This window comes from Mirounga leonina, unplaced genomic scaffold, assembly GCF_011800145.1.
Source record: "Mirounga leonina isolate KUSES-001 unplaced genomic scaffold, KU_Mleo_1.0 Mir_115, whole genome shotgun sequence".
NCBI lineage: Eukaryota > Metazoa > Chordata > Mammalia > Carnivora > Phocidae > Mirounga > Mirounga leonina.
In genome coordinates this window covers 98,491,888-98,505,849 of record NW_023270268.1, presented here as the reverse complement: position 1 = coordinate 98,505,849, position 13,962 = coordinate 98,491,888, and the positions used below count along the sequence as shown (strand labels likewise).

Here is a 13,962-nt window from a genome sequence, read left to right as displayed (position 1 = left end):
GCAAAGAATAGTAAATTAAAATACCTTCTAACTGATCCAAGTTGTTCCCAGAGTGGAATTTTAACAAGAGGCCAAATTTGAAAGATCCTGCCCATGATTTGTGACTTTTTGATTAAAGTACAAGAAAACAGAAAATTGAGATTATCGATTTCATTTCTTTGTCTTATTCTTTCATTTCATATGGACACATACATACTTTTTCTTTCTCTTATAAAGCAAAGATCACCTGTCTGTTCTGGATTTATGTTTCCTTCCACCCTTTCTCCTCATCCTATCACTCAACCTCCATCAGCCCCTTGGCCCGAAGCCCTGGCTCCGTCTGTCGATCCTTTCCTTTTAAATGACACACCTCCTCCTCTACCAGCTAAGAAATACAGAAGGCAGCGACAACAACAGGAGCAACAGGTAACTAGGCACTGGTGTTCAGAGTCTGAGACTTTGACCTTGACAGCAGTCCCTGATGTGGAATCTTTCCTTCCACTTTTCCAAAGGCATTTTTTCAAAAAGACGTGCATATTCCTTTGCTGGGTTTTCTTTTATTTGGTTGGTTTTTGTTCTTACGTTTTTTAAGGACCTTTAGTATTTTTTAAGGGTGTTGGGATTGTTCTAAACTTTGACCCCTTGACTGTCCTCTCTTGACTTTTGATATGTTGGAGCTAGATACGTTTCATATCCTCATTCTTCAGTTCCCATTCAACCAAAATAGTGTAACTTGTCTCAGGTAGTTTTGCAAAATGATAATAATTATTTCTGTTAAATCCATGCTATAAAAAGTTGCTGTGTCAACACAAAATATTTTTCTTACACACTACTGAAATCCTAATAATGGACATCATGCCCCTGCTATGGGTCAAAATTTGCTAAACATTTTACAAATAAATATCTCATTTCTTCCTTCTAACAAGCCTGTAAAATAAGAATTAACTCCTTTTTGACACTTAGGGAATGGAGGCTTACTTAGCAGAGGTAAATAGTTTGTCCAAGGTCACACCACAAATAATGCATTTGGCTCATGGAAGTTTTTATCAATCACATATTTTAAATAAACAATTCATTATTATGAATGTCACCCTTCTTTTAGTACATCTAGTGCATAATCATGCTTGAGTATTCAAAAAGTCTCTTTTGAGCGTTCCTTTCAACTATAATCAGATTTCTATATGAATTTGGCCCCAGAAGATGCTAAGGAATCATAGTCACTAGATCCCCAAATTAGATGGGCCCTGGTTTGCTGGGCCCAGCCATTATATGTCTTGAAGTTATCTCTACTGCCTTTTACCTCTTGTTAAAGGACTGTATCTCTTTGCTACTTTTAGGTTAATAAATATTAACTAGTATAAATAGATAATTATAAAGTTAAAATGCAGATATATTTCATGATTGGCATGTTTAAAAATTGATCATAAACTTGGTAACTCAAATTTGCATTAATGTTTATATATTTCAACAACCTGAGCTTAGTATAAAAATGATCAAACCCTAAGAACCTTTAATTAGGAAATAACTTTACTACTTAAGACATTCTGGGGGGAGGCTAAGAAAAATTTGGAAAAATTTCAAGTTGGCAAAAATTTTGCCTTAGGAATCTGAAAAAAAAGAAAGAAAGAAAGAAAGAAAGAAAGAAAGAAAGAAAGAAATGGTCAGCAGGAGGATTTTAAATACGAGGGATTAGTGTAGGGGTTTCTTGGCTAAGGTCTTTTTTTAAATAAAAGAACAACCTAGAAGGATGCCTTATATGGAAACGTTATATGGATTTGAAGTGTTTACATGTAATTAAACTATTATTCGACTTGAAAACAACTTCCCTGTTTACTCGCTCTTTCTCTCCATCTTCTCCCTTCCCTGTTCTCCTCACACTGGGATCTGTGCCATCACACAGACCTGTCCAGACAGACAAGGGGAGAAACTGCTTACTTGCTTTGTCCACTGGCTGTTCCGCCATCCACATGGCGACCATCATAATAATTTGTAAGTTGTCCTGAGTCCCCAAGACTGCAGGCACTAACTATGAAAGTGAAAGGTGGATTTTTTTTTTTTAAGTTTCTCATTTCAGTAATAAATTCTTCCAGTGTCTATGTAGCTTATCAAATGCTAGCCCTAGTCTGTTAGTGAACACAAGTATAAGTTGAATTTTTTTTTAAATTCTGTGTTAAAATTCCAAAACTTCTTTGTAAATGCATACTTCTTAATTCCTTCTTCAGTGACCTGTTTCAATTAGTCAAGTTTTGCTATTCTGCTTTACATTTGCATTTAAAGCATTTTAGAAGTCTGGAAGAAAGGAAAAAACAGCATAAAGAAGGCCTCTATCTGAGTGACACTTTGCCTCGAAAGAAAACTACACCTTCCATATCCCCACATTTCAGCAGTGCTACTATGGGGAGAAGCACCGCCCCGAAGGTAGGACGTGGGGTGAACCATGGGCTTCGCGTTCAGTGAGTCTTCTTGTCCTAACGTAGGCCAACGCGCAAAGGCTCTAATAGAAAATGCTGAATAATAAACCATTAAGTTTGCTTGTTGGGCAGACATAAAACTATATTGCATTTTCTATCCTATTCAGAGGACGTTCGGAATTGTGCACTCTGTAACCAAAGAACCTAGTCCTGGGTATTTTCTACCATCACCACATTAAGTGGTGAATAGCATTCACTTACTTGACAGATTCCCATGACCACCTCCCAGATCTGGAAACTGGAGGATATAAACTCTGGATTCCAGGAATAAGAGCAACAAATATTTACTGAGAGTCATTTCGATGAGCCTGACCCTGGACTAAGCCCTTTATATGGATTGTCTCATTTTAAAATCTGGCAACACTATTCAGCAAAAGTTCTCTGTATTATTCGCATTGTACGTACAGACAAACTGAGGTGTAAAGAGGCTAAGCGACTAGCCCAAGCGCCCTCATCTGGTTAGCAGTGAAGCTGGACGATGAACCCATATGGTGTGACACTTGAGTCCTCACTCATGTTTTGCGACGTGTCCGGGGGGGTGGTGGTGGTCACTGCAGAAAGAGGGGGAGAGGCAGATGAGAAGGAGGTTCTGAGTGGGCCAGGCTTTGGGGCCCTTCCCTTGCCCTCAATCAGAGTAAATTTGTTTTAATCTGTTTCATAAACTGGTGTTCCAGGTATATTTTACACTAAAGATTTTCTATTTTAAAAGAGTGCTAACCCTCGGGGGGTAGTGAATAGGTTTCTCCAGTGTTCAGGGGGAGAGGGGCATTGGGACACTTCTAGCAAGTAGAGCTCTTCTCTTCCTTGTGCATGATGTGCATGCATTCTTGTCCCTGCATCTGCCCTCGGCTCCTTACGCACGAAGAACTCTGAGTGGTTCTCTAAGGGACAGCGTTTCCCCATCTGTCTTCCTTTTTGGAGCTGCTGCCACTGGAGAGAGCACGGTGACGTTGAGCCTGCTGTGGGGCTCCTGGGAAGGGTCCGAGACTGGCCTTTGCCACGTAGCGTGAATTACGGGACGCCTTCGTTCCTCCTTCCTACCTTCCCTGCCCTCTGGGCTGACCCTGGAGCTATGCCAACGGGGATGTGGCCCTGTCCGGGAGGACCGTTCGGCTTGCAGTTTGCCTCAAGTATTTCCTCCCGGTTCGCACAGGTTCACCTGCCCCTGGGACAGAGCAGTAGCTGCGGCAGCGTCCTCCCTCACTCGCTGGCAGCCGTGACCAAAGACTCAGACTCCCGGAGGGTGCTCAGAGGTAGGTGCCTTCTAAATCACACATCCGGGGGTGCCTGGGTGGCTCAGTCGTTAAGCGTCTGCCTTCGGCTCAGGTCATGATCCCAGGGTCCTGGGATGGAGCCCCGCACCGGGCTCCCTGCTCAGCGGGAAGCCTCCTTCTCCCTCTCCCACTCCCCCTGCTTGTGTTCCCTCTCTCGCTGTGTCGCTCTCTGTCATATAAATAAAATCTTTAAAAATAAAAAATTAAAAAATAATAATAAATCACACATCATGTCTGTGGTTAAGCATAAGAATTTCTCCAGGAGAGGGAGCAAGAACAGGGGTGAGGATCATTAGAGAGGGAACAGCCAGGATCCTCAGTTTTATTCTTAAGGAGTCTTCTTCGGGGAAGGATCTCTATATCCTTGTTGTTGTACTAAGGTAACTTTTTCTATTCTACATACGGCTGGCACCTTTTAAACATACCCACTGCGCCTCCTAAATTCAACAGAATTCCCAAACCAGGAAGGCCCCTCAAGAATGACTAACCTTCCCATTGGGTAGAAAGAAAAGAGAGACCACAGAGATCTGGAGAGGTCACCAGGGGACTTAACAAAGCCACTTACCTGGTCTGTGGCTGAACAACTACTCTGTTGAAACATATGCTAAAGAGTCATTGAGCTAACACACTAGTGGCCAGGACAGAATTCTCTTAGGGCTTTTCATGTGGTCTGAGCTTTTCTTCTATGTGGTTGTTGGGTTTCAGGTAGACTTGGATTCTCAGCATCTTTCATTTCTTTTTAATAGTACATTGCATTTATAATGGGATCGAATAGTCCTTGTGGGGCTGGGAGAAATTACTATAATACAGTTCCAGAGATGAGCTTCTCGTTGAGAGGATTAGAGTTGTGTCAAAACAGTCATTTAGGTCAATAGTTTCTATGGCCCTAACTTTTGAGCAGGCATGGTGCTAGAGACCAAGAATGCAAATGAATGACACAGTCCTCACCCCTGACACGCTTATACTCTAGTGACGAAGAAAGACACATAATAGATGATTTAAGGGGCGCCTGAGTGGCTCAGTCCGTTAAATGTCTGCCTTCAGCTCAGGTCATGATCCCAGGATCCTGAGATTGAGCCCCACATCGGGCTCCCTGCTCAGCGGGAAGCCTGCTTCTCCACCTCCCTCTGCCCCTCTCCCCCACCCCCGCCCCCTTGTGCTAGCTCTCTCTCTCTTTCTTTTGCTCTAATCTCAAATAAATAAATGAAATCTTAAAAAAAAAAAAGATTATTTAAATGAAATGTGGTACATGCCATGATGGGGGAATGCCCAGGATATAAAGGGGGATGCCAATGGAGTGGTGGGCATTTGGGCTCTAAATGCAGCCATGCATTAGTGGAATTGAAGCCCTTCCCTCCAGCCAGGCTAGAATTCAGTTCTGACTGCTCAGCCCTTCTGCCAGTGGTATCAGGGGATAAACACTGGTTTCTCGCCAAAAGAAAAAAAAAAAAGAAAGAAAGAAAAAACACACTTATATATATATATATGAATTTTGGTATATATAAAATGTGTATATGTGTATATGTTTATATATATGTATATATCACTTGAAAGAGGTTTTTGAATCATTAATAGAGATGATTTAAGAGTTCATAGAGGCTGTAGTATTCTTAAGAGAGATTTATAATGCATGGGAGATTTACAGTGTTAACATGTGAATCAAATACAGTTGATTGAACTTCGCTTTTATTTTCTTTTCTATAATTTCTTAAGTTAAAATATCTCTTATGATTTATAAATAATAAACACAAATGAGTCTTGATGTTTGGGCTCTCATTTATCATTGTTCACTTGTGGGTCAAGTCTATTTTCTGTTAAAGCATTTTTCTGTGATATTTATAGACTTTTTAAATGAGTTTTTCCCACTGGTGGAACACATCAGAGCTTGGATTGGCCTCAACACCACATTTTATGTCAAAAGTGTTTTCTTAAAGAGTAAGAAAAACCAGACCTTTATACTAACTGGAGAGATTTGCGAATTCAAGAGCTATTAACATTATCATGTAAGAGGATTCTTACGAGAATTCTGGTGAAACCGAAGGATGTTTGATCTTTATTTTTCTATGGGAATCCCCATGCTAGGTTCCTAGAGGAAATGTGAGCCAATTCTGTTAGGTCCTAGTAGGGATGTACTCTGCAAAAGCCACGGACTTAGAGCTATCTTTCTGCTCTGGTCCTTCACCCATGTACTTCACTTCTGTGTATCTGGGAAAACTGCGGCTGCATTCTTTCCTGCTGCAGCTCTCAAGTGGGGTTCTCCTGACAGAGTTCCCTGTGGTGCTGATGAGGCACCTCGTGAGGAAATCGAGAACCATCCTGTGTGTGTTGTTCCAAGCAGAGATGATGTGTCTTGTGAAGCCAGAGGGGGAGAGGCCAGGGACTGCACTTCTCAGAGCCACGATAGACCGGAAAATTGGCAGGATTTTCTCCTAACCCATACAGGTGGCCCACAAAGACCAGGAGGGATGAATCATTATTGCATTTAGAATTGTTTCACTAACACGGTATTGGCGTCACTAAAATGGCAAATGCCAGTAAAATTCCATGGTTTTGAGAAAATTGGACCCAACACATTTTCATTGATTTAAATGTAATAGATCTTATCATTTTGGGGGGAGTTACACAATTAACTTAAATGAACTGTTTTTTTTTGCTGCTTGTTCATAACGGATACATCAAGGACAATGGTGTAAGTATAAGCCTTCCTTCCATCAGCACTGTTTTCATAGAACTGACAACGTGAATCACGCCAACAAAGATCTTTGAGAGCAGAGTTTAAAGCAGAGAGCCCAGGAACCCAGCTCTTAAAGTTGTAATGGTTATTGGCTTTTGTACAACTTGTGAACTGTTCCTTTGTAAGCTCTAGAATGAATGAAATCTTTGTCCTTTTGTCTTCTGTTAAATGCAGGAAAGTCCAAGAAAGGTATGACAACCTCCTCGTGTGGTGTTTTTGTTTTCAGCAAATAGTGAAAGGTCATTGTTAAGTCATCTTTAAGAAATGATGGGATTTGAAACTGTAAAATAGTGGATTTTTAGCCTAAGGATCATTCCTTTTACACAAGAGAGAAAAATTGTTGCACGTTTGCTAGAAGCACAATCCTGAGTGCAGCTGCTGTTCATTCACAGGCAGCTGTAGGAGCCCCTTTGTTTTGTTTTGTTTTTTTATTACAAGGTCAGACCCTGCAGGAAACCAGAGTGCTGGGGAAGCACTGTTTTGCAAGACTCAGAATCTAGATAAAGATAAGAGTGGGCATGGTCATGTATATAGGCTAAGTGTAAAACCTGAGGTTTCTGCTTTCTAAAGGCCAGGTATAAATAAGCCTGGCTAAAGGGGAGGAGGGGAGGATTTAGGACGCTCCTACTTATTTATTCCAGTTAAGCCTATTTTAGAAGACAGACCTCGTGCAGAGTGAAGACCAGTTTGCATGACTGACTTGAGTAAATAAGATACTTATTACTGGGGCCAGGTGGCAGAGATGCAGGGTGTCAGAGGACACACTGGTTATAAAGTTTGAGGGGACTGTGCTTTGAATAATTGAATGGCATTTTATAAACCCTAGCTCTTAAAACTATCTGTTGCTGTCTGCTTGGGAAAAAGAACTGTTTTATTGCTATGAGCTCCTTTTTATTCTCCCTGTTTTCTGGCTGGCGAATATGTGTGAAAGATGTTTCTTTCCAAATGTTGTTGACTAACTGTATGCATGTATCATAAGCTTATTATTATTTTTTAACTTCTCAAATTCCTCTCCATAAACTCAGATGCAATCTAGAAATGTGAACATCCATCTCGCCTTGTTAATCTGGTGATGTGACTAACACTGTCCATGATGGCATATTTTTCTGGTCTCCTGTCATCCTTTTTGATCTTGTCTCTTTCTCCCTTTCTCCATCATTCCCCTCCTTCATTCGTGACTCCTCCTGTACCTTCATCTTCGGCTGTGGACTATGGTTAGGAAGGATGAATTTCTCAGCAGGTGAGCTATGATATGCTAACTTGTCAGAAAGACTGTTACTTTTAGCCTCTTAAACCCAGATTATAGTTTTAAGTCATCTCATTTTCTATATTAAGCCCAGTTAACCATTTCAAGTATACAACACGGGGCACCTGGGTGGCTCGGTCGGTTAAGCGTCCAACTCTTGATGTCGGCTCAGGTCATGATCCCAGGGTTGTGGGATCGAGCCCCGTGTTGGGCTTGCGCTGGGCTTGGAGTCTGCTTAGATTCTCTCCCTCTCTCTCTGCCCCACCCCCTCTCCCTCTCTTAAAATAAATAAGTAAATAAATAAAGGAGGGAAACAAAACACATTTGGGAAGATATTGGCAAAACTGTATATTCCACAATGGCACAATGGTTAAGTCACAAAGGAGTTTTCAGGCGTAACTAGCCAGAATTCATAGGTAGGCATGAATAAGAAGCAATGGGCCTTGCTCGTCCTCTCTACTGGCTCTCTCCGACAGTGATGAGAGTTGAGTTAGTTTGGGTTCCTTGCATGTGCTCTGCTGAGTGGCGAGCCTCAGATACCGTCAGCGCTCACTTTACAAACCTTATAACTTCCCCTCCAATGGCCATTTCTGCCTGGATAGAAAGGCTGTAGAGCATTTACAAGGCCCTCTTTGCTTTCTAGTTGCTGACCCACTGCTGGATGTTATTCTTGCTACATAATTTAAAAACAACAACAACAAAAAACGAATAGTCTCAGGGATTGGGAAAGTCTCGTTTTTCCCAGTGCACTTACTTTGCCTCACCCCAGACAGTAGATGCATTCCACTTCCTTATTTAGCCACTGCTGAAACTGGAATTTATAGATGAGAAAATGAATTGATTCTGTGGCTCTTTAGTTCATGACATCCCCATATTAAATGAATGGGGATCCCGTGGTGTTCAGGACACCTGCGTCCCCCTCCCCAAGATAGCTGGCATCTGTTCCGGGGTTACCTAGTGGCATGAGCAGTTCTTCCTGGGCCTCCTACCAGGGTACCCCCCTCGTTTGGTCCTGCTGCTGTCCTGGGGTGTTTACGCCATCAGAAGTCTCTATACCTTTGGACAGGCAGGCCAGAGCCCGAGTCCCAAAACCAGCTCTTTGGAATCACACGGGTACAATTCCAGAACCACAGGGAAGGGGTCCAGGCCTTTATTTGTGATTGGAGAGATAACTTAATTTTTTGAAGTTGTTCAGGAGGGAGGAGGCTAAGCCAGGTGGCCACTGAGTTCACTGTGATTAGTAAAGGGTTGCCAGTCGGGAGAAATGAGCTTCTCCATGAGGTAGAATATTTCCACTCACCCTAGATCCACAGGAAACCAAAATCCTGCCCCAGGAAATATATGCTCATTAGCAGCATGCTCTTTCACTTAAATTGCCGTGAAAATCTAAGGTACTCACTCATCCTGCTGCCAGAGTGGTGGAAGGTTCTCTCAGACATAGAGCCGAACTCTGACGAATAATGGGGTGACCTGGGGGATTTATGTTCACAATCCTTAGCACATAGTCACACCGCTGGGCCTTGCGCCCACATCTGAAATTTTTGAGTCGTTTTAGTGTCCTGTCTACTTCACCTGAAGGTTGTACGTTCATTTTCTTATTCTGCCATACTTTGGGGGGAAAAAAATCGTGGAAGATTTGAGGATCAGGACCCACCGTCTTCTCTGCTTTTCCAAGAAGGTGTTAGTGGCATTATAGGGATTCGCCTTTCCTCATGTCAGTGCCAAGGAGATAATTCTCGTATGTTTTAAATTACGTGGCTCTTTTAGGGATTTGGTTTTCGTACTAACACTAGGAAGTGTCTTCCACATAGTTGGTGCCAGTGTGGAAGATTTTTTTGCCAATAGGCTTTTTTGAAAGCATAAGGAAAGATTCATGTGTGACTTTTTCAAATAATTTCTGGTATTGTTGTTTTTTCTTTTTCTTTTGGCCCTCTCCTTTTCATAATAACTGGAAACGATTTAAAAGGAGCAATTAGTAATTCCAAAAGTTCAAGTATCAAAGGTAAATATCTGAGTAATGATTTTTTTTTTTTAAGGCACAAGCTCCACGCTTATGTATTGGCTTCACTTAATGCCGTCTGTGTTAATCGCTACGATTAATGGCCTTCTATCGAAAGTGTCGTGGTGTGCTCTTTTGTGTTGCATCTTCCCTTAGCTAAGCGATATGTGGCTCTTACGTGTGTATTTGTGATTTATAATTACAGCTTATATTAAGGAAACTGACTTCCCCAGAAATGCCCTCATCTGAACTAACATATTTGCACTTTGATATTTAAAACGACTCCAAATAATTTGGCATGCAAACTCCCCGTGGAACTAAAATCATTTTACAGAACCTTCTGGTTTCCGATGCTTTGTTAAAGCCTCATGGAGACTATGGACTCGGAGAAACAAACAGGGTTTTAGACGTGCCGGGGGGGTGGAGGGATGGGTTAGCCCGGTGATGGGTATTAAGGAGGGCACGTACTGTGTGGAGCACTGGGTGTTATATGAAAACAATGAATCATGGATCACCACATCAAAAACTAATGATGTATTGTATGGTGACTAACATCACATAATAAAATTAAAAAAAAAATTTTTTTAAAGCCTCATGGATGTGGCTTCTGCGTTTTAATGCAAATGCTCAGCTGACAGCTGAGGAAGCTGTTTGGAATCGCTGCCCCCCTTTCACCCTCTGGCTGCCTTTTTGACCATTTCATTACCAATTAAAAGCCTCATCAGAGATAGGGAGAGCGCAAGGAAAGAGGCGAAATTCAAATGGTCCAGTCATAAACTCTTAATGGATCTGGTAGTGAGTTTGATGAGGGAGAAAGGGATGGCAACCTACTGCTGGCTAGAGAAACGTCTTTTTAATGAGTTGAGGAACTGGTTTATCAGTACGATTCCTGCTTCCTGCGTGTGTGGCAAATAGAGAATTGAAAGGAAGAATAATTCGATTTGCGTTGCCCCAAATCAGCCACCAGCGAGCAAGCCATCCAACAACACAAAGTAAAGCCCATGACCTAAGAGGCCAGCTGACCAAGGACCAGGGTAAGGAAAAAGCCTCTTATTGATGGCACTTTTGCTGCGATTCATGTGAGTTCTGCATTTTCATATGGTTGGCTACCACCAACTAGCTGAGGGCTGACAGCTAAGGTGGAAAAAGAAGAGAGCTCTGTGTACGGTAATTAGGAGGCCTGTGCGCCCAAAGGGAGGATTGTTGACTGTGAATGTTTTAAATAATTGGTGGGCAAGGAAAATTGAAAAAAAGAAGAATGAGAAAAATGTGCAGTTTGGATTTTTACCAGATCAAAAGTGTTAGTGATAATATGAGATACAAGATCCTTAAATCCTACACCTAGGTGGTACACCTGCTGTTTTACGACCAGATCAAGTATTCCTTAATGAATACTGTTGAAGAAGTGACTGCCCTAAGACCCAGCTGTTGCTTGCCACCAGGAGTCATCTTGCTTCACTTGAACCCAGCTATTTTTAGAAGATACAAGGCCTTTAATTGTGTTTGTTTTGGTTTGGTTTTGCCTGTTTTGTTTTTGTGTATGCTGATATATTCTCAGTTGCGCTGCAATGTGGGAATGGCAAAGGAAAATGTGAGATGATCCACTGAGCAAAAAGATCACTCCTAAGACCACTTCTTTGAAACTCTTGCTTGCATGGAGCATGATGCTGTGCCTTTGATCTTCTTGGCTTCAAAACAAATTAGACCAAGGTCCAAGTTTCATAGGCAGATGTTTCGGGTTGCTGGTTTGAGTCTCAGAAGATCTAAGACTAGAAAATGAGGCATACTAACATATTTATGGCTCTTTCCTTAGGGTATAATCACCAACAGATGAGTGAAGGACAAAGGCAGAAATCTTCTGAATTTTACAACCGCACAGCATCTGAATCAAATGTCTACTTGAACAGTTTCCACTACCCCGATCACAGCTATAAGGACCAGGCCTTTGATACGTTGAGCCTAGACAGCTCCGATAGCATGGAGACCAGCATCTCCGCCTACTCACCTGACAATATCTCTAGGTAAGATGTATTCATGGTTAAGGTTTCCAGTGTAGAAAAGCACCTGCTGATTTCAAAAAGTAAAGCCATCAGTTCGGAGGGATGTATATGTACAAGCCCAAATTTCTGAGACATAAACAGCCTATGGTGCAGAAGAGGGCTGAGTGTCATGGCAGCCTTTGAAAGTAATTTCTTTGTATTTTGTGTGACTTAGCCAGCCAGACATCATATAATCCGTTTTTCACCTTTACTCTGTTTCTTTACATTTGAATTCACGTGTATACCATGCTTCAAAAGTCGTTTGCCTCTTTTGGTTGACTGCAAGCCTCATTAGGGATCCTTTTGATTGAATAAAGAAATCATTTCTGACAATACAGTAAGAATTTTGAAAGATTCCTTACACTTTTGTTTCATTAAAAGCAAGGCTTTAGCTGTTCCACATATTAAAATTTTTGTAAGGATTTAACCATTCACATTCGTGTTCGTACTTGGAGGCAAGCAAAGATGGTCTTACGGAATTACAGCTAAAGGCACATCTAAAATATAGATCTGGTCCTGGTATTCTGCCCCTTCAAAAACTACTTCCCTTTGAGTAAAGTCATGCCCTAGAGCCTGCATTCTGGATCCATCCCAACTCCCCATTCACTCTCTCCTCCTGATACCCCTCAGAGGGCTTCTTATTAATTGAGAGGGTGATGAATATGCAAATCTCTGTGCCTTTGACCATATTGGTCCCAGGTCTGGAATCAAGTAGTTTGTTCACTCATTCATTTATAGGCTCCTTCATTCCACAAATACTTATAGAGTGGTCTAGAGGCAACAGTGGGCTGGCGCTGGCTCATACTAGCTGGCAAGTGCCAAATGTGCACATTTCCACCTACGTGTGATCAGTGATGTCATGTTGGTAGTTTGAAATTGGCCATGGTGGGAGTATATACTCCACATAAATCGACATTTGCTATATATCAGGGTTTTTAATTCCCTCCAGAGAGCTGATTTACCAGCACAACACTGTCTACAGTCAATTTATCCTTCCACTTGTGTGTTCACTCAATCCATACTTACTGAGCACCGGTAGTATCTGGCATTGTAAATATCTTTACCATCTCCATCCCCCTACTCCCGTCTGAGCCTGGAGAAACTTTCCTCATTCTTCAGGCTTAAACTTAGGTTGGAAGCTCATGAAAATTTCTCCTTTAGGGCCTTTTTCTTCTGTGTTTCCATTGCACTTGATTCTTTTTTCTATTATATCACTGATCACATGACAGTGTAAAATTTTTTCTTCAGTAATTAATTGGTGAATTCCTCAATGTCAAGGAGGATGGCTAATGATCTTTTGGTTTCTACACCCAGCAGAGATCTTAGCAGATAGTAGGTATTCAGTAAGGGCTGGCTGAATAAATACCTCAGGATATAGTAAAATGGCCATATTTTCAATTTTGTTATTTTTTTAATTTTTGTTTGACCTATTTTAATTGGCTGAGAACCATTATGATTTCAACCTAAGAAACATCCAATATTCAGTAAATGTTAATTGAGCCCTTGTGTGTCCCAAATACAAATGTCTAGTTGGATCATTGTCATCAACAAACTTCCCTCTGTTGGACTGAAGCCACAGGCTGGAAGTAGGAATGCGTGTGCTCTTTGGGTGGCAATCATGCTCCTTGAGGCAGATCACAGAATGCTCTTGGTCCTGATTTACTTGCTAATCAGTGAAGTGGAAGGATTGTTTCTTGCCTACAAGACAATGGTGAATTTTAAAACATTTTGGTGGAAAATTACCGTCCTGTAAATATAATTTATTTCTTTACAAAGATTTGAATAATTTGCTCTCCCCTCACCTGCAATAAGAGAATGACAGCAAGAGAGGGAAAGTAATATCAGCAAAATGTACTTAGCTTTGGGTTATTTCATGTTTCATAAATGAAAAGAATATGAGACTCAACTGTAACCAGACATTATAGCCAGAAAATTTTAAGGGTGGGGGAAAAGGAGAAGAAGACAGATGTTATATTCTGTGGCAAATAAAGTATACAGTGTATTTTCATTTTGGCATCAATGGGTGAAATATTAATATTATTGGATATATCCTATCAGAGAAGGAAAAGAGTCTCTGGGGAAAAATATTAAAGCACCAGTAAGAATTGTATTGCTGCTTGTCACATGGGGATGACCTAAATTGAAAGAGGAGATTATGTAATGATAAAGAATAGGACTTTTGGGGTGCCTGGGAAGCTTAGTCGGTTAAGTCTCCGACTC

General features: G+C 41.3%; 1 protein-coding gene across 11 annotated transcripts in view; it reads left to right on the top strand.

The window, feature by feature from the left end:
* PHLDB2 (pleckstrin homology like domain family B member 2) overlaps window positions 1-13,962 on the top strand; it is a 105,231-nt gene that overhangs the window by 73,780 nt on the left and 17,489 nt on the right. For 6 of the 11 annotated variants that reach the window (XM_035000189.1, XM_035000194.1, XM_035000191.1 and 3 more), the window contains 5 exons: window positions 2,257-2,397; window positions 3,604-3,703; window positions 7,678-7,698; window positions 9,671-9,706; window positions 11,517-11,724. In XM_035000189.1, the coding sequence (XP_034856080.1) occupies window positions 2,257-2,397; window positions 3,604-3,703; window positions 7,678-7,698; window positions 9,671-9,706; window positions 11,517-11,724 (506 nt within the window). The remainder of the gene's footprint in view (window positions 1-2,256; window positions 2,398-3,603; window positions 3,704-7,677; window positions 7,699-9,670; window positions 9,707-11,516; window positions 11,725-13,962) is intronic. The other 5 variants (XM_035000193.1, XM_035000188.1, XM_035000196.1 and 2 more) reach the window with 4 other exon arrangements.